Below are 12,386 nucleotides of genomic sequence, written 5' to 3' on the forward strand. Positions count from 1 at the left end.
CGTAATCCATGTGTTCGTGCCTATCCCCTGGTGTTCTGGTGTTTTTGGATTTTTTCATTTTCTTGTTCCTGTGTTTGTTTCCGATGTTTCAGACCCTTTGTACCTGCCTGTGTTTTTTACCTGTTTGTGTTGTTTCTGACTTGTATTTGTTTGACCTACCTGTTTGTTTGAATTACCCTTGTGCTCTGCCTGCCTGCGTTCTGCCCTGACCGTGTTCTGCCCTGCCTGTATTTGTGAGTCCCTCTTGTTTTCTGCTTTGTTTAGTTATTTTTTGAGTTTGTGGTTTTGCCCATTGTGGCCTTGTTTGTTCCCTGTTTGTTTACCCGTTAGTAAAGTCTTTGTTAATTTTCCCCTTTTTGAGTTTCGTGTTTTTTTTTCCCCACTCTGCGCCTGGGTCCCAGCACCCGAACCGTCACAAGTAGTCTTCATAAAGTCACATAAAGCAACACACTCAAATCCATTAAATAAACTTTAATTTATATTTAAAAAAATACTATATATTTTGAATAAGTAGTTTAACTGCTTCGTGCTGTTTATTATTACAAATATATTAGTGATTTGTTATCCATGGTATAAACTAGCATTAAAATACTTTTAAAACACACATGTAAAATTTTGTTAAAGATTTTTTTTTTAAACACAGCAAGTTAAAAGGATAGTTCTATTTTATGTGGTATTTGAGTCTGTTTAAAGTAGGCTCAAACAGATTTTGCGTGCAATTAAATATATTTAGATACAGTATTTAGTGTTTCTGGAAACCTGCTGGCTTTACAATGTCTGGTAATGTCTGGAGTTTGCCAAAACAACAGAGAGGAAACTCGGCCTTTAAGAATACACTGGCCACAAGGTACTTTTATTTTGAAGTCGCTGTGCGGGCTTGCTGTGGCTTGTTTCACAGTGGCGCACCGACAGACTTCCTCAGAATAAGAATTTAATCGTCGTTCTCCCACAAGAACGTGGACTGCACACCGTGGCAATGAAGCGAGTTTTTACTGTTACGTGCTTATTGACAGCTGTCGCCTACTACGTTTACATCCCACTGCCGAGTACAATTTCAGAACCATGGAAACTGATGCTTCTAGACGCAACGTTTCGAAGTGCCATACGATTGGTAAGAATACGGTGACATAGCAATGCAGAACACTTACAAGTGCTTTAGGGTCATAAATTACAATGGCTGTGTACTTTGTTTCGCTTTTATTCAGTAAAATCGCCGTATGGACAAGCTGGGGACTTTAGATTCCTCGAATTGTGACAAGCTAATGATGTGACCATTTATTGTAGCTGTAGCTGTATCTGTCGGTAGCATTTGACGCTAGCTGTCTAGCCTTAATCATCATCCAATGCAGATCCACGTAATGCACTAGTTCTTTCACATTGCAGAATACAGTGGCTGGCGATGACATAACAATATAGCTTAACTAACGTTTACAGTGTTATTTCCTCACAGATCGAACATATATCAAAAGCGATTAGTTGTCAAAAATACAATATTACGATTATTACACAGACACAGATAAATAGCCGAATACAGTATCATTAACGCAGGTTCGGTTGAAGTCTGATGGTTAATATCAGCAATGGAAATGAATAACAATAACTTATTTCTCGAATTGTAGCTAATCTAATCTGCTGTCAAACGTTTTCGCTGTTACGGATGTAACTGAATTTTTTATAACCTGTCGTAAACTTTAACCTGTTTCCCTGGCCTCGCCCCAGCAGTGCTTCTCCCAGCAAGTGTATTCGTCTCAGAGTCGAAGTGCTGAACATTCATTATGTCCGAATTCTTGACAAACCTGTTCGCGTCTACGAGCTCCAGCGCTGGCGTGATTAGGCCTGTTTCGCGGTTTTTTGCCTTTTCGTTGCCAGGCGAGTATTACCTGTAGCCAAGGCGTTTATTTACCATTCATAGTCAGACTTCTCTAATAACATTTTAGCTCGGTTAAACATAAGCTTCCTTTTTAAGGCTAGGACAGGCTAATGTCTAGGCTGGACGCTACGAGCAGGATGCAAGTGAGAGAATGTCAGGGCTGGACATTTTACCTGAAGTGGAATGTTTTCCATCTCCCAAGATCAAATGCCCACATTACCATGGGCTATTGTACTTTTCGCCCTAAAAACACACTGTATGAATATCCAGTTCTTGTTGCACACATTATGACAAATTGCAGAGATCTGTGTTAGCACTCACTTTCAGGCACTAACTAATGACATTGCAGCGATTGACTTGAGGCAGAGACCAGAAAGATCTGGGGTAACACTCATGTTTTTATTGTATGCAGAGTAAGTAATCAGACTAGTACAAGCTTGACGGAGCGAATGCCTGAAGGCCGTCTTCCACACAATCTTCTATTACAGACACATTGTAAACACATACTCAATACTGCAGGTAGCAACAGCTGTGACATCACACAACAAACATCGCTGCTCTGGGAAATACCCCTTTGGTTGCTAGCTAGTTTAAGGGGCAGACCTAGCTAGTTTAGCCAGCCACCACTACACTATCGGTCCCCCATTCCCTTAGAAAAAGTTTTGCAGATTATGGTCTTCACATGTTCAAAGTCCAAGAGTCATGCTGGAGTCCTGCACATGCACACGCCCTGGAGAGCGGGAAGCTAGCTGGAGGTGGCAGCAGGAGAGGGTGGGCTGGGTCTTCATGCAGCATCAGAAGAAGGCACACTCTGGGGAGCAGCTTGAGTAGGAACAGAATGATGGCAGCAGCAGCGATACCCTCGCCCTTGGCAACAGCAGTCAGGACCACAGGAGTGGTGAAGGTGGGCTGGAGCTGAAACCGGGGGCTGATGGCGGCATAGGAGAAGGCTGGTGAGAGCAGTGGCTCTCGGAGTTCCTCCCCTGGTCGCTGTGAAATTTTTCCAGGACCCCAAACATCTCTGAGAGCAGGCAGTCCACCACCACTGACGCCTCTTCCGAGGGCTGCACGATATATCAAATCACTGCCGCCAGGGGGCATATAGATGATCTTTTTTTTTCTTTAATCATACCTGATGCTGTTGTAAACAGCCATACATCAGAGGTCATGTGCAATGCTTTCAGGGAAAAAAAGATATCACTGGTGTCTATTGGGTGCTGTTAGGACAGCCAATCAGCTGCAAGGCCTTTCAGCTTCCATGTGATTAAAAAATTAATCACATCATCATACAGAAGCATTACAACTTTGCTGCTGATTGGTCTTAGCAACCCCCAATAGATATCAGTGATGAAGTTTTTCCCGGAAGAATTTCAAAATGGCTTCTGAAATTTGGTTGTTTAATATCGCACCAGGTATGATTACAGAAAAAACAAGATCAGGTCAAAACCTAGTATATGGCTGGACCGGCCGACCAATGGTGTGACGTCATAACTCACTCAGTCAGTCACAGACATTCGCGTTTGTAGGGCTGGCCCTGCTGTTGTGGTCCAGCGAAAAAGACAAAAGATCATCTATAAGCCCCATGGTAGAGGTCATACTTATTACACTTAAAAATCCAAAATTTGATATATTGTGCAGCCCTACATTATAAAGTAGCCCATTACCATTAGCATGTAGCGATTCCTCTCGTTAATCACCGTAAACGGGCCCAGGATGTCCACCGTCACCCTTTCTATCAGAGCCCTCTGCATAGCTGCTGGAGTGGTGCTTTCATCTGGCCCCTGTTCTCTTCTGGCAGTGCCGGCCTTGCCGTGGCGGCAGTAGCTTTCAACAGCCCTCCATAATGGGGCCCAGTAGAAGCAGTGTTGGAGCTGATCCAGGGTCTTGTGCGAAAACTAGGGACACCATGTTCAAAGCAAAACACCAACAGTGATCCTGCTTGCACTACCTCTGTTAGCATATCACTTCAAGTTAACCTAAGCATCTGGCTGGGTGTTCACCCACGGGTATCAAGATCTTTAGTCAGCACCACACCTCTAAAGACACCAACTTGTTTCCCATGACATCAGTTTTCCAACTTTACAAAACATGATTACATTGTATTATGGAGAGCCTAAAGTTCACATAATGCTGATCCAATCAGATGTTTGAATCAGCATTATGTCTCTATCACAATTGCCGACCCACTGTCAGCACAGTAAAGTCTGTTTTAATTTGAGGGTCTCATAAGAGGCAGACTTCTGTGAACTGCCCTACAATGGGAAACAAGAATTGTAACAACATTACTGACTGATCTAAGTGCTCCTGGTTGAATATTCAAATGTAATCCACTGTGAATAGTTGCTTTATGGAACGATTTTCATGGAATCGGCGGAGGTGTCTATGTCCCCTTTATTGAGCAAAGAAAGAACATTGTGGTTTCTTTTCTTACAGACGTGAACTTTTGCCTAATTTCACACATTGTACCACAAGCTCTGGCCTACTTAAAAAGGGAACTAAGGCAGTGCATGCATACGTCTGCTAAACAGGAAGCAGAACCAAGGCCACAGACAACCTTGTATATGGCGCATATAATCTTGAACTACCAGTAAACCAGTTGCTCCACACAACAAGATACAGTAAGCCCACTGAGCTAAAGACCCAGTCAAGGTCTCCAGCCAATGGAACTATAGTCATACTCATATTGCTTCACAAGGGGTGATCTCTAACAGGTTCTGGTCCAGCCAGACTAAAGGGTTCATTACAGTGACCCTAGGAGGCTCATACCAATGACCATCCTTGTACTCCATAGTCTGCTTCTTCGTCCTCAATCACACTGTATGGGTCCCAGTGGAAGCTTTGGGTATTTGTGTTACTGATAGAAGGGCTGTGTCTGAATCATCTTCCTAACTATTGCATTCTCAAAATATGTACTGTGTACTAAGCATACTGTATACTGTTTAGTGTTTTATTTTTGCGAAAAATATCCTCTATCCTATTTTCCAACCGTACTATGGAAGTGTTGTACCGCAAGACGTTCTGCCTTTGTGTGGTCATGCTCACGTGTCATTGAAGAAAAACGTCAGCAAAGCTGCACCTTTTTTTTAAAGCAAAGCTATGCGTCATATTTATGGGACTCAAATGTTAGTTTACTTTCTGAAAAGTATGCTCCCAAATATACTCAGCAAAACCCCAGAAATGCTAGGATATTAAGTACACTAAACTACTTAATTTGGCCTACTTAACAGTTTTATCATCAGTGTACTCAACTAGTAGACGCAATAGTAGGCAAGTGCGCTGATACGAACACAGCCAAGGTGATCATGAGCCTCCCCCCATTTCCTCTCCCCTCCCGACTTCTCCTGTCTCCTCCCCTTCCCTTCCTTTTTTTCCTCCACTCTTCTGTTCACCACACAGGGGAATCTGGTCCATGACTTGGGCCTCACTCACCACATCCACGTGCTGAACTTTGCAGTGAACCACTTTGAGATGCAGGCCCCAGAGTCGAGCAAGGGTGTGCGGGTGCAGGACATGTCCTTTAGTGGAGTGCAGGTGCGGCTGTTTGAGTCCACTCGAGCAGAGGAGGGCCAGCTAAAGAGGGGCGTGGTCTACCTCCATGGTGGGGGCTGGGCCCTGGGGAGTGCCAGTAAGTGGAATTAAGTGTGCATTTGTTTGTGTGAGTATGTGTATGTGTGCACGTGTTTGAATGAATGAATGTATGCATGAGACACATGAGTTCTGTGAATGTAACAGTAGAGTGCAGAACCAGACCCGAAGCTGTCTGCAACAGAGTGTGCAAAGAAAACTGGTAGCTGTGTTTCCAGTGAGAGTTTATGTATGGTAGCCATAGGGCATTTAAATGTAATGTTGCCACATTGACCACTTAACAGGGTTTAACTGTCTCTGCGTATAGGGATGCGGTCCTATGACTTTCTCTGCAGGAAAATGGCAGAGGAGCTGAATGCCGTCATTGTGTCTGTGGAGTAAGTATGATTTATCCCAAAGATATTTATAAACAGCATTTCATTAATTCTAATGAGTTTATTCCTACCAGAGGAATCTGTTTCCTTTAACAGATATTTTTTCACATATAAATTTTCAGTTACCGGCTGGCCCCGGACGCACATTTTCCCAAGCAGTACGATGATGCTCTGCAGGCCTCCAGGCACTTTCTGACTCCTGAGGTTCTGGCCCGGTTCTCTGTGGACCCAAACCGGGTCGCAGTGTCAGGAGATAGTGCTGGGGGCAACCTGGCAGCAGCGGTGGCCCAGGAGGTAGGACCCTCCCACTCCCCCTAATCGACCACACCTTTTCTCCCAGTGCCGTGGTGGAATTACTGGAAAGTCTAGGCAAAGGTTTCCAGCACGTAAATTTGTGTGGTAAATTTGTGTGTAAATCCAAAATCTCAAAACACAGCAGAAATGGGAACCTGAACTTAGAAATGGACATTTTGTGCAGTTTAGTTATTCCAAAAGAGGTGTGAATTTTGAATGGTTTTACAAGTACATTGTTTAAGGAATGCTAGCAATAATCAATGCATCTGGCAGTTCAATACTAAGAATAAGAATGAATCCTTTTTCTACCCTTTACCACAGCTTGCCATGGATAATACCACCCCCATCAAATTCAAGCTACAGGCCTTGATCTACCCTGTGCTGCAAGCTTTGGACTTCAACACACCCTCGTACCAACAGAACCGAAACATACCCATCCTGTACCGTCCCCTCATGGCCAAGTTTTGGCTGGAGTACCTGGATGGAGATCCCAGCTTCATCCAGGCCATGCTGGCGAACAACCACTCCGCCCTGGACCAAAACCAGGCTGCACTGGGTCGCGCCAAACTCAACTGGACGCTGCTGCTCCCGCCCGCCGTAAAGAGGCACTACAAGCCCGTGGTGCAGACCCGCGGGACGGCCCGGATCATTGAGGAGATCCCGGGGCTGCTGGACGTGCGGGCTGCGCCTCTGCTAGCGGAGCGGGATGTCCTAAGCAGGACCCCGCGGGCGTACATCCTGACCTGCGAGCACGATGTGCTGCGGGACGACGGGCTGATGTACGGGCGTCGCCTGCAGGAGGCGGGTGTGACCGTCACCAACGACCACTACGAGGATGGTTTCCATGGCTGCATGATCTTCGCCTTCTGGCCCGCCTACTTCTCGGTGGGCCAGCGGACAGTGAAGAATTACATCCACTGGCTGGAGCAGAACCTGTAGCCTTGGGCCTTCTCGTCACTCCCTTGCATCATGTACACTGTAAAGGCCAGTGTATTGTGAATTTGCAACTTGTATTTTTGTTTTTAGCTTGCCAATTGGAACTTTTTATTTGTGCAATGCAACTTGCCAATGCAATGAGGCTGTGGATGGTGATGTCCTCTGAGGTAGTGTGTGTGTGAGTGTGTGTGTGTGTTGGGGGACTTCACTAAACATTTCAGGGGTGATTCTTTGCACATTACATCTGAGGAAAACTAAGGCTGCTTATATTTTAAAGCAGTCAGTGTTGTTTTTACTGAAGAAAGCCAAATTATTTTATGACATGGCTTGGGGAGCTTAAGGTATATCATCAAACCTTTGGGGATTTTCAGTAGAAATGCAGCCTCCAAAAATCCTCTGACGTTTGGTTTTAACAGTGCAATTTAATGCATTTATGTGCACAACATAGCTGGGTGAGCCAAGGAGTACTATATGATGGCTAATTATCCCTTAGAGAGAATGTCAGAAACCAGGTTTGAACTTTCATTACTTGAAAGTAACATATAGAAGATTCCAGAAAGCAGATTATTTGATAGCTAAAAGCAATGTGCTTTTAAAAAATAAGATTTTTCACTTTGTTATTTTCCTTTTATGAGAAGACATGGTTCAACATATTTTTTCTGTAGTAAGAAGTAGAAAGGTGAATTTTAAGAATCCCTTTTTAAGAATTTTAAGATTTTGCATATACGCCTTCTCCTTTTTTTCATGGGAAGTGTGTTGAGAAAAAAAAGTGAAGTCCCAGTTGCATGGGGCTCTTTTAACGATGGCACTGGAGAGCATTCCGCAGAACTGCTGAAGGGTAATGCACATGGGACACCATATGAAAACAGAAAGGCTTTTGTTCTCCATGTGCAATTTCCAGTTAAGATTTTGCACTGCTAAAATAATTTGGTACACATTTGATTGAAACCCTTTGCTTTTTGAACATTCCTCTTTACCCTCTTTTTGCACATATGCACATAGCAAATAAGTATTCTTTGTGTTAGCGTTTTTAGTTTTGACAGTTAAAACGGAAAAGTTTTATGGAAGTTATTTGCAGACGGCACATTTCACAAAACCCTGGACAAACATGTTTTCTCACGCAGGAAAATGCTTTCATATAGAATTTTTTTTTTCTGTTTGTATTACTTTGTGTTGATAAGAAGGGCACATAAATGCATCTCTGGTGGTAGAAACCACTGGGCACAGACAGATAGGTGAAATGTGTAATAAGGCAGCGTTTTTGTAGCTTTATACAGGACCTTTGGCACTGGCACATATCTGTAACAGCCCTTTCCTCTGCAGTTTCCTGGGGAAGGCGCTCTAGCTGCTCTAGCCGTGAACGTGCCCTTGACTGTATAGAGGACAAACGCATTCTGAAAATGTATTTCAGAACTGTCATAAAAATGCTTTTGGCACTTATTCATATGTGGGTGCATGTACATCTGTTTACCTAGATAGATGAGCAGGTACACAGAAAGGGGTACACTGTGCATTCTAGAATGGGCTTACATTCCTTTTTTATTTGACATTGTCCGGTTTAGATACTTCAGCATGATTCCTCCTCTCCTTGCTCATTTCTAACCTGTAATGTCTGTGTTAGTACTATAATCTGTGTGGGAAAAATCATCTGCAATAAATTTTAATATGATTTTTAAGGTAAAATGTGTCATAAAATGGATTATAATAGTGTTATCTCAGCTTGGGAGACACTGAAATGCTTTTTTTCTTCTTTTTTTTTGGTTCACAGACTGTGCCCTGCTTCAGTGCCTGTGTGTTTATATTCTGATTGCACTGTACAAATTGTGGTGTGTGTCTGTGTGAGAGAGACAGGGAGAGAGAGAGAGTGAGAGGAGAGACAGAGAGAGAGGGAAAGCGCATGAGAGAGAGAGATGTGTGTGTTTCTCAACTAGGCTACAGTTTGGACATTTGGAATTTTAGATTTTTATGATTTGATGCAGAAAACAAATGTTGCTTATTTGCTGCTTTTTTATGAAAATACAAAAAATACTGCTGAAAATACAGGTAAAGTGAAAGCTGAACCATTCTGTTTTGTCGTCTTTGGCAGTAACACTGAAATATTAAAATTATTGTTATTTAGTGTTCAGGTAATTCATGTTTGTCTGATTATCGTTTTCATTATCATCATCAAAAACCGCTCATATTGTTCTTCATAATTTGACCCAATGAACACTGCTTCCTGGTCATTTATAGTGTTTTTCAAATTTCATGCAGTTGACTCTAATACCCTCACACACAATAATATTACATTACTGTTGTGCTAGGTATAACTCAAAGGCTGCATATGAAAGGACATAGAGAACCTGTCTTTTGTTGACATTCAGGGCTTCTCTGGAAGGTCTGCATTACAGAATTCAAACACAAGTCGGCTCTCTAGAGGCAGTTTCCTCTCCAGTCAACAACATGACAGGTTACTGTTCAGACAAGACTGTTGTCACGGAGATGAGGGTGGGAGGATTGAACTACTTCTTTAAATCAATGACAAACAGGTTTTCCAGCATTTCTTTTTTTTTTTTTTTTCACAAAAGACTTAAAAGACTAGTGAACTCTACCTTTTCAGAAAATCTAATTATGATCCATTTAAATAACTATTTGTTTTAAACTTCATGCATGTTACTCTAAAAACTCCCAAACCCCAGTTTATATATGCCAGCTACCTGATATTTACTGAAGTAATTAAGGTGAGCTATCATCCAAGTGTTCCCCGACTGGACACTGGATGGAAACTGTAACCATCTTATAGTCTTTCTAGATTTGTTGACAGACTAGAACCTTGTCACATCAGGAAAGTCATTCTGAAACACATTGTATGCTCTGGTGGAATAAACAGCAACTGTCAGATGACTACACTAGTGTTGTCTTTGTTCAACCCCCCCCCCCCCCCCCCCCCCCCTCCCATTTACCAGGCATGAACTTCTCTCAAATTACAGGATTAACAGACTGCTACTACACTTCCATTGCTGACATTGTGCATTCATTATCCAGTTATATAGATGGATATCTGCCTAAGCTATTCAGGTTTATTGCCCAGCTAAATGGTCAGCCTAGTCCCAAGCCCTTGACCTGACCTGTGATCAGACATCAGCCTATTGATGCAAAGGCCAGGTTGCTTTCTCCACTTTCAAAGTCATAACCGTGCCCAAGCCCCCCCACCCAGCCCACCCCCTCCCCCCGCTGTCCAAAACATAATGTATTCAGTTCCACTTAAAGGAAAATTTGACTGTTAGGGTCAGCTTTGATACAAAACTGTTCCTTATAAAATTTTATTGTCAAGCTGTAGATTCAATCCGATGCCTATGTAGTTTGTATCTAGCACCAAGGTACTTCAGCTGAATTCCATCTATAAATGTGCATATCTATATGTATACATAGATAACACTGCAAGAATACAAGCTTTTGAATAAGGGTGTCAACGGATTTACAATGAATAAAAATCACTGTAGTTGCATGTGACAGGGACTGGAATAACCTGTTATCACTCTTCTGGCAGGCACATTCCCATTGAAATTGTCTAGATGGTTGTGGCTCTGGAGGTTTCTGATTCTGCTGTGGCGATATGCCAGTGCTGATCATAAAGCAAAAGAAGATGGCATTTCACCCTGCTTTTCTTACTTAAAAACGCTCTCTTGTCAAATACCTTTTTTTATTTGAAAAGCATATTGTGTGGGGGCGTCAGGCTTCGTAAACACCCTCAAACCTATTTACATTTAGCCCTTGATCCACCAAGGGCAGGGGGAGTAAGGTTTTGTTTCAGGAAAACAAAACTGTGCGGTCCACCCACTTATGCCCTAATATAACAGTGTTATCAACCGTTGGTCCAAAGTTCACATTGTTTATCGCTTCCTTACCACACACGCTGTTGACTAAAAATCAGCGAATGCAAAAACAAAGGGAACGTCCTTTGTTCACAGGCTATCCAGCTCCCCTTTGCTGTGGAAGCAGGCCCACAGTGCTGACCGCTGACCTGTTGTATGATGTTTCTTCTGCGATGCTTGCATTGCAGATGAGTGTCAAATGCAGACTCTGACTCATGAACCACCGCGTGGGAGATCATCTTTAACAGCATGTTTACTTTAACCGCAAGTCCAGCTCCAGCAGAGGTCCTCTAAACCATGGTGAGCTGCACAGCCCCTGTGGGAAAAACAATACATGCTGAATGGCATCTTGAGGAGAAAGCTAATGTGTACTTGCATTGTTTGCTCATTTTTCTGCAATACGCGGAATTAGATTTTTTTTAGCATTGCTCTGTGCCTTGCTCACACTGTTCCAACTGCCCCACCCAAGGATGACCATTTGGCTTCTCGTTGGTTTCCGCCAAAAATGCTGACTGCCAAATTTACAATGACCTCTTCACACACCATCCTGTGTTGAAAGATTTGTATCTACAAAGATCATCAATAGCCTACTCAGGAATGTTTTCAGCTCTTCATTCAAAGATTAAAAACAAAGCAGCAAAAGCAGACTGGAAAACTTTCAGGGGGAAAATTATTGGGTATGCTACTACATTTTACAATGCAATTAGGATCTTGCCCTTGCTGTGACATTTAGGCTATGTTAAACAACTGTTCCTGATTGGGAAGTGAATCACATTTGTACTTAATTATGCACCTGGTTTAAAAAAATCTGTATATGTGTGTGTGTGTGAATGTGTGCGTATGCTTTTGTGTCTATGTCTGTTTGTGTGTGTGTGTGTGTGTGTAAATTCATGAGGAAATGATCTCAAACCCATATGAAACTACTCGTTGTTTGGCCAATTAGCCATTTCTCATGGTGCCTCCATCCATTTCTTGTTGGTAGAGACATCATTCCTAAAAGCAGGAGGTGTTGGGGACTTTAATAAACCCTCCCCCGCCCAAATTTATATTACCAAGTACAATCCTGTTCTTTCCTGTTCCTCTTCTCTCACAGTCTTCTTGTCTGCCATCTCATATCTATCCTACTCAAAACACACAAATGACTTCAGACAAAAACCCTTTATCTCTAACAAAGAAATGAAGCGCAGCCTTGTAACTGGAATAAACACCTGTGCTGAGCCTCTACTCTGATGTCCCCACCCACCTCTTAGTGCACAGAGAGCAGCCAGTGAACTGGTACTTTACATTACATTACAGGCATTTAGCAGACGCTCTTATCCAGAGCGACTTGCATTGTATCCAGTTACACAGCTGGATAAATACTGGAGCAATGCAGGTTAAGTACCTTGCTCAAGGGTACAATGGCAGTGTCCTACTGGGGAATCGAACCTGCGACCTTTAGGTTAAAAGACCAACTCTTTAGCCATTATACTA

General features: G+C 42.8%; 1 protein-coding gene across 1 annotated transcript; it reads left to right on the forward strand.

The window, feature by feature from the left end:
- Window positions 1–764: 764 nt before the first annotated feature.
- On the forward strand, window positions 765–9,943 carry LOC118226367 (neutral cholesterol ester hydrolase 1-like). The gene is made up of 5 exons (XM_035415941.1): window positions 765–1,111; window positions 5,267–5,495; window positions 5,763–5,832; window positions 5,952–6,123; window positions 6,445–9,943. The coding sequence occupies exons 1-5, from the start codon at window positions 977–979 to the stop codon at window positions 7,060–7,062; spliced, it is 1,224 nt and encodes a 407-aa protein (XP_035271832.1). The 5' UTR covers window positions 765–976; the 3' UTR covers window positions 7,063–9,943.
- Window positions 9,944–12,386: the final 2,443 nt, after the last annotated feature.

The sequence above is a fragment of the Anguilla anguilla genome, chromosome 4 (genome assembly GCF_013347855.1).
Source record: "Anguilla anguilla isolate fAngAng1 chromosome 4, fAngAng1.pri, whole genome shotgun sequence".
NCBI classification, from domain to species: Eukaryota; Metazoa; Chordata; class Actinopteri; order Anguilliformes; family Anguillidae; genus Anguilla; species Anguilla anguilla.